The sequence below is a fragment of the Otolemur garnettii genome, unplaced genomic scaffold, assembly GCF_000181295.1.
Source record: "Otolemur garnettii isolate 467f Iridium unplaced genomic scaffold, OtoGar3 scaffold00091, whole genome shotgun sequence".
In the NCBI taxonomy this organism is placed as follows: Eukaryota; Metazoa; Chordata; class Mammalia; order Primates; family Galagidae; genus Otolemur; species Otolemur garnettii.
The window spans coordinates 4406612-4414470 of NW_003852486.1; the positions used below are offsets into that span (position 1 = coordinate 4406612).

Sequence of the window (7859 nt, forward strand, 5' to 3'; positions counted from 1 at the left end):
AAGTTCTGTATTGTGGCTCTTCTTCATAAGTGGCTAGCGCTTTTATTGTTTGTTAATGGTCATGTTTGCTCCTATTGTTTATTAATGGTCATGTTTGCTCCTAATAGACCAAATGCACAACAGATTTTTTACCCCAAGTTCAAAGCACTGTATATAGATTGTCAGTTTACCTTTTCTTAGGACGAAGAGGGGAGGTCTGGGTGATGCTATTACCAAATTACACTTGAAGGAAATTAAGGACCTGAAGATGAAAGATTCATACGCTACATATTGATCATTAGAGTATTTCATAATCATTGTTTACTTACTCATTGGGCATTCTTACACTTTATCTTCATTGTTTTGTTTTGGCCTCAGAGTCCAATGAGTGCTCCTTTTATTCCTGCTGCTCCTGTCAAAGCTGCCCTGACTGCTGGCCCCCAGCCCCAGCCCCAGCCCCAGCCCCCACTTCCAACTCAGCCCCAGGCACAGAAGAGGCGATTCACAGAGGAGCTACCAGATGAACGGGAATCTGGACTTCTTGGATACCAGGTTAAATAAAATATCCTATCTTTGTTTCCTCATCTTATTCTCCTACTATATTCTCCCTTTAAAAAAAGATAAATTCACATCTATATCAACTGTCCTCCCAGTAGTAGGATTTCTGCTTTCTGGAATCTATTTACGTTGGGTTAGGTCCTTTTTGGCACTCTTGAAAGCCTCTGGTAGTTTACTTCCCTACACATCTCAACCAAAGCTATCAAACTACCACTCTGTGGTTTGTATTTAAAGTTATGGCTTTCAATTTGCTAATCTCTATTCTCCCATTAAAAATGGGGTGATTTCTCTCACCAGCCCCCCCATCACTACTAAAACTACTAGAATTGGATTGATTCTGTGAATTCATATACTTATAAAGGTAGTCATTCACTAAAGTTAAAACAATATTATTAGTTCTGGTGCAGTTTTATTGGGAGAAATGACTTTATAATTTTCTAGAATCCTGGAAGCATTCTGAAACCATAGCATTTTTACAGTTTATAACTAGGTTTATACAAATCAGTTGAGCTATGGGTAGTGAGTTGAAAACAGGTAGCATAGCATAATGAATTACAGTCTCTGACCAAGTCTGACAGAGGGAAAAAATACCCTTACTTTTGACTATAGTTATACTGCAAATCCCAAAGAGCTATGTAGTGCAATTTAATTTATTGCCATTTATCAGAAAGATGAGGCACTTGACAGTTACATTAAGGAGCTAAAGTCAATACAGCAGTTGTAGATTTGCTAATGCCACTGTATTTTTCTGCTCATAGCATGGACCCATTCATATGACTAATTTAGGTACAGGCTTCTCCAGTCAGAATGAGATTGAAGGTGCAGGATCGAAGTCGGCAAGTTCCTCAGGCAAAGAGCGAGAGAGGGACAGGTAAGTTATTTGAAATAATTATATGAGTATATTCAGATGTCATTTGTTTGTACCATTAATGAGAATAATGATGACTGCTGTGAGCTTCAGTGTTCTGAAGATGAAATGGCATCTCTGAATCAAATGATTGGCTGAATCAAATTAAAAGTGGAAGGGGTTAGGCTGGGCCCGGTGGTGAATGCTTGTAATCCTAGCACTGTGGGAGGCCAAGACTGGTGGATTGTCTGAGCTCAGGAATTCAGGACCAGCCTGAGCAAGAGTGAGACCCCATCTCTTAAAAAAAAAAAAGTTGAGCATTGTGGCAGGTACCTGTAGTCTCAGCTACCAGGGAGACTGAGACCAGAGAATCAATTACTTTGAGCCCAAGAGTTTGAGATTGCTGTGACCTAAGATGCCATAGGACTGTACCAAGAGTGACAAATTTAGACTCTGTCTCAAAAAAAAAAAAAAAAAGTGGAAGGGGTTAAAAGGTTAAAAATCAATGTGAAAGATTATCTGCAGACTTACTCCACTTCTTACATGCCAGATAAATGAAAAATTGAATGTATCTGAAAGAAATTTCATTTTGTGTTTCAAAAGGCAGTTGATGCCTCCACCAGCCTTTCCAGTGACTGGATTAAAAACAGAGTCTGATGAAAGGAACGGATCTGGGACCTTAACAGGGAGCCATGGTAAGTCAGGTGTTACTGGGGGATCAAGGAATGACTAAGTAAGACTGGTCTAAAGATGTTAGTTTTCTAACCTGATGTTCATTCAGGCATTTTGTCCAACCTCTGTTGTAATCTACTGGCTAATGAGAATACTTTTTTTCTATTTATAAGGACAGCCTTTTTTTTTCAACCAACATCTAGAAAAGAGTCAGTCAACTTATATTTTATACATAGCATCAGTAACATTAAAACCTAGGAAATTCTAGTGATTGGTAGGTCGTTTCAAAATTCTATTGCCTGTGTTGTCTGAGTACTTGGACATAACCTGATACAGACTTAAAAGACTGAATTTTCTTTGTATGTGAGCTCAGCTACATCTCTCATAGCTCTGTTGGTCCATAATGGTCAGCTTGTGAGTGTTATGTAAAACGTTGCTTTTTAGCATCTCAGAACTGTTAAGTCCTATGGAGGTATATGGGATCATTTTTGTTCTTTGCCTGTAGTCATAATAAAAATAAACAGAAGAAAATACATATTTTTCTTTTCTTAACTTCTTTTCTTTTAACTCTTTAAAAGGTGAAATATCAGCCTTCAGACTCACTTGCTAACTTTCCTTTTTCTTTTTTTTTTTTCTTTTTTTGTGTTTCTTTTTTCTTTCTCTGTTTTCTTACATGGTTCTGGTGGATTCACATATGCTGATGCTGGTGCTGTTTTTCGTGTGATCTTCAACGTTTTTGGGTGACCATTGACCCTGTGACCTCAAAATGGTGTCCAACTAACCACTTACAATTAACATCTTTTTTTTATTAACGAATTTATGGTATTATTTTTTTTTTCTTGGTGGGGAATGGGGTTGGGTTTTTTTTCTCTATTCTAGATTATCCAGCCAAGAAGATGAAAACTACAGAGAAGGGATTTGGCTTGGTGGCTTATGCTGCAGATTCATCTGATGAAGAGGAGGAACATGGAGGTCATAAAAATGCAAGTAGTTTTCCACAGGGCTGGAGTCTGGGATATCAATACCCTTCATCACAACCACGAGCTAAACAACAGATGCCATTCTGGATGGCCCCTTAGGAAACAGTGGAACAGACTTTTGACCCTCGGTGACTTCTTAGCAATAATGCATGCATTTGATTTAACAAGACTCTGGGGCCTGTACTGGGAACCATCGTGGACCTTTGCAGAAGTTAGAGATGCAGTGTCCCCTTTCCTAAAGGAGCTGCATTCTTTTTAAAACAACCTTATTTCTGCAGTGGCATAGCATCTGTCAAAATTTACTTAGAATCACAAATTTGTCTCAGAAGCTTTTTAACAGTTGGTGAAGTGTGCTTGTCCAACAAGGCATCCTAACTACATTTTACCTGATCCGGCCTTTTCCAAATGACTAGTCCCAACTCTGATGTAAAGAAAGTTTTATTTATATTTTACTACTGTTTGGTCAATTTTGATAACAACTGATTGCAAGCAAACCCTTACTATTAATTAGTGGGGAAATGATTTTAAGACCATCCTTTCTTTTCAGCACTTAATTCTAAGAGATGGTCATCCCTCTTTCATTTTGGATTCTTTCTGTTTTGGAAGATGCTCTTTTACTAATTTAAAACTTGGAGATAGCTGGATCTGGGATAGGAAAATGAAGTTATTTTTTCTTTTTTTTTTTTTTTTTTAATTCCTATGATCCAAAGCTGGCACCTTCAGGAACATTGTCTCAGATAGCCATTGCTGTTTTTATAGCCCTTCTAAGCTCCTTGTCTTCAGCTGGGTCAAAGAAAACTACTTGACTAAAAACAGGTCAGAACTCATCACAGAAATGAAACACAGTGATCTGTCTCTCTCAGAACTGGTTGCAGCTAAAGAAAGAGAGATCTGACTGCTTGGAATAGGATGGTGGACTTACTGACTGAAATTGCAACTTGTCCTTTTTCTTGGCATTACAGGTTTTGCCAAAAGAACTTTTTTATATCAAATATTGATATGTGAAAGTGAAGGAGCTAGTCTGCTGAACCAAGAGTAGTTTGAGATACTGAACTGTCATTTTTGCACATTTGAATACTTTGCAGGCTGGCTTTGTATAAACGTATCCTCTGGTTTCCTATATGTTGTAAATATTTAGACCATAATTTCATTATAAATAAATGTGTAAATATTCTGTTTGTGGTTTCAGTTTTTCCTCCACAGCCCATCCATACACTAAAACTCATAAATTCTTTTGTTCATAGAATAATGCAATTATAACATCAGTGGAAAAAGTATAGACACTGAAGTTTGCATATATATATAGTTAAAAGAGTTTTATAACTCTGCAAAGTATACCTAAAGTTCAGATGAAAATTCTGAAGATTATTATGTTATATTTTCCATGTTCATATTTCAGTCCTTTATTTAATAGGACTAAAAGGAATTGAGTGAATGAAATAAATTTTAAAGGAAGTTATTCTTGGAAAGAATTTTTTTTGAGACACCTTCACTGTTGTCCTGGGCTTGAGTGCTTTGTTGTCATACCTCAAGAAGTCCTCTTGTTTCACCTTCCATTGTAGCTGGGACTACAGGTGCCCACCACAACACCCAGTGAATTTTTCTATTTTTAGTAGAGATTGGGTCTCAACTCTTTCTCAAGCTGTTCTTGAATTCCTGAGCTCCTGCAATCAACCACCTTGGCCTTGGCCTCCCAGAGTGCTGGGATTACAGGTGTTAGCCATCATGCCCACCACTGTCCCAAGCAGGACATTCTCTTTACAAAAGTGGTGGGCAGAAGTTTAGTAAATAGAAGTGAATACCATTATAGTACCTTCAGTTGTTGCTGTATTTAATTCATGGGCAGTTAACAGTAAGTGCTTGAGTTTTACCCTTTCCTGCTGGAGAATAATAGTATATTTAAAACAAAATCCATGGCTCAGCGCCTGTAGTACAGTAGTTAGGGTGCCAGCCACATCCACTGAGGGTGGTTGTTTCGAACCCAGCCCAGGGCAGCTAAAACAATGACAACTGCAACAAAAAGTAGCTGGGTGTTGTGGCGGGAGCCTGTAGTCCCTGCTACTTGGGAGGCTGAGGCAAGAGAATTGCTTAAGCCCAAGAGTTTGAGGTTGCTGTGAGCTGTGATGTAACAACACTCTACTGAGGGTGACATAATGAGACTCCATCTCAAAAAAAAAAAAAATCCCTAATTTTTGTGTATGTTACATATCTTTGAAATACATAAAAGGATAACTTGCATGTTGTAAACATTTGTGACAGCAATTTTTTTTTAACATGGAACTTACCAAAAATTTGTCATCCTTTTGGCCCAATTTTAATGTATGTGCTCCAAAAGTGAGCACAAGAACTAATCTTGGTTTCAGGTGCCCAAGTCATTGTAGTTGCTCCTTTAGGAAAGTTTTTTCTGGGCCAGTGCCTGTGGCTCAAGGAGTAGGGTGCCATCCCCATATACTGGAGGTGGCAGGTTTGATCCTGGCCCCAGCCAAAAACTGCAAAAAAACAAACACATTGTACCCCACATATGCATAAATGTATTCATGATCTATGTATATATAACTTTTTTATTTTTTATTTTTTATCTTTTTTGAGACAGCCTCAAGCTGTCCCCCTGGGTAGAGTGCTGTGGCATCACAGCTCACAGCAACCTCCAACTCCTAGGCTCAAGCGAGTCTCCTGCCTCAGCCTCCCAAGTAGCTGGGACCACAGGCGCCCGCCACAACGCCTGGCTATTTCTTTGGTTGCAGCCGCCGTTGTTGTTTGTTGGGTCCTGGCTGGATTCGAACTCGCCACCTTAGGTGTATGTGGCTGGCGCCTTAGCCACTTGAGCCACGGGCGCCGAGCCGTATATATGACTTAATAAAAAAAAAGTATTTAAAAAAAAAGTTTTTTCTGCTGTAAAGGCATCTTTAAACTTGATCTCAAGAGGGTGGTGCACCCTGCCAAAGAAGCCTCTTGGCCTCTTTGTAATTTTTTTATTTTTTGCAGTTTTTGGCCCAGGCTGGGTTTGAACCCGCCACCTCCGGCATATGGGGCCGCCCTTCTCCTTTGAGCCACAGGCGGCACCCTTGGCTTCTTCTTTAAAAAGACGGTTTTTTCAAAAGTTGCAATCAGCCCTGTAGGTCGCTCCTCATCACTTCAGGGTCAGCAACGGTTTTCCCCTTTCGACGTGGTCTAGTACGGTGCACATTCAACGCCTCCAGCGGTACTGGGGGTCTTGGCAGAAACTCGCGAGGACCCACGGGGCAGGTGCTCTTCCCGTGGTGGGGTGGGGCAGGGCGGGTCGCTGCGTCATTGCCCGCTCCGCCCCCGTTGGGAGCGTCACCAGCGGCCCCGCCCCCGGCGGCGCCATCTTAGCGTGCGGGCGGGGTCGCAGGTTCGCGCGCGGGTGGAAGCGCGGGGAACGCGACTCCGCTGGGGTCCAGCCGGGGCTGCCCGAGCGGCGGGTCCGCGGTGGGTAGAGAACGGAGGGGTGGGTCCGGACGGGGCGGGGCCTCCAGGCTGTGCACTGAGAGGGCCGGGGCCTACACGGCCGTTGCTGGGTCCCCAAACTGATAGCATCCCCGACTGAAAAGAATCCTACGTTTCTTTGTATCTTTTCATCTTTTTTTCTGGAAAGTGCCCTAAGTCGGAAACTCCGCGCTGCGCCTCAGGACCGAATTCCGGAGGACCAAGCACGGGGTTGGGGCGGGGCGGGGCCCTGCGGCGTCTCTGTCCGGCGGCTATCCCCGCGGCGGGCCCCGACGGCACGATGGACGCTGGCGCCCGCCCGGCCGGCGGCAGCCCCGCAGCGCTCTCCCGGGAGTACAAGCTGGTGATGCTGGGCGCCGGCGGCGTGGGCAAGAGCGGTAGGTGGATCAATGCAAGTCCCCAAGTGCCCTGCCCAGCCGGGATGGACGCTGGCTGTGTGGCACAGTGTTGATACTTAGGATCTTTCTGTGGGTCGCCTTCCTCAGGATTTTAACTTTCGTTTCTTGCTTGAAGCCATGACCATGCAGTTCATCAGCCACCGCTTCCCGGAAGACCACGACCCCACCATCGGTGAGTCCCAGCTCTTGACACTCCGGATGCGCCTGGGAAAGTGGCTTGGTGAATGTCAGTTTTAAAAACGGGTTGCCATTGTTTATGTTTTGAGCCATTTTTTGGAATCTAATTCATATTTACTTAGAAACTAGAGTCTCATAGCAATTGGTAAACAACTAACCCTGTTTTCCAGTTTCGCTGTGTGCACAGAAGCCGTCTTTAGTCTCTGTCGTGTATTGACATTTATGGGACAACTTGTGTGTGTGTATGTGTGTGTGTGTGTGTTTTATGATTGGTATACTGTATTGCCAGATTAAAGGAAAAACTTAAAAGCCACTTAATGAAGCCTTTTTTTGCTATCACTTCTCTGAGAGTCTGACTTGAGACTGTAACTGTGAGTCAGCTGGTGGAACTTCCACAAAAGGAAGAAGAAAAACAAGTAGAGCCGCCTGGTGAACCCTAAACCCTGGCAGCCTGCACTTCTTCCCCGTGGAGCCATCACTCACTTCCTCGTCCTGGAGGGCATCATGTCATAATGTCATATCATAATGTCTTCACGTGTCTGCCATGTCTGTTCTATTTAACTGGTGTTGGCAGAATGCTAGTAGAGTGAAAAAGTAATTTTGTTTGCTGTGCCTTTTTTAAAAATTTGTAATAATTGCCTGTTCCTCTAGCTATAAGAACCAGAGGTAATTTGGATGCTGTACCTTTTTATATTTTTAATTGCATTTCTCTACAAAGACTAAGAGCATTCCTGTCATTCCTAAACAATAAGGGAACTGATTTGATTTTAAGAAGTTATA

The 7859-nt window shown here is 42.3% G+C and overlaps 2 protein-coding genes across 7 annotated transcripts in view; both read left to right on the plus strand.

Annotated features, from left to right (window-relative positions):
* The window catches only part of KHDC4 (KH domain containing 4, pre-mRNA splicing factor), a 20390-nt gene extending 16178 nt beyond the window's left edge, over window positions 1–4212 (plus strand). Inside the window, exons 11-14 of one of the 5 annotated variants that reach the window (XR_001161510.1) lie at window positions 358–531; window positions 1324–1408; window positions 1988–2079; window positions 2936–4212. Coding sequence is in view for 2 of the 5 variants with exons in the window: in XM_003795273.1 (XP_003795321.1) it covers window positions 358–531; window positions 1296–1408; window positions 1988–2079; window positions 2936–3135 (579 nt within the window). In the remaining 3 variants the exon portion in view is untranslated. Of the gene's footprint in view, window positions 1–357; window positions 532–1295; window positions 1409–1987 lie in introns of those variants that run through there. The other 4 variants (XM_003795273.1, XM_012808642.1, XR_002774680.1 and 1 more) reach the window with 4 other exon arrangements.
* Window positions 4213–6414: 2202 nt separating this feature from the next.
* The window catches only part of RIT1 (Ras like without CAAX 1), an 8444-nt gene continuing 6999 nt past the window's right edge, over window positions 6415–7859 (plus strand). Inside the window, exons 1-3 of one of the 2 annotated variants that reach the window (XM_023516468.1) lie at window positions 6415–6486; window positions 6653–6881; window positions 7018–7074. In XM_023516468.1, coding sequence (XP_023372236.1) covers window positions 6785–6881; window positions 7018–7074 — 154 coding nt within the window. In that variant the 5' untranslated portion in view covers window positions 6415–6486; window positions 6653–6784. Of the gene's footprint in view, window positions 6487–6572; window positions 6882–7017; window positions 7075–7859 lie in introns of those variants that run through there. The other variant, XM_003795274.3, reaches the window with a different exon arrangement.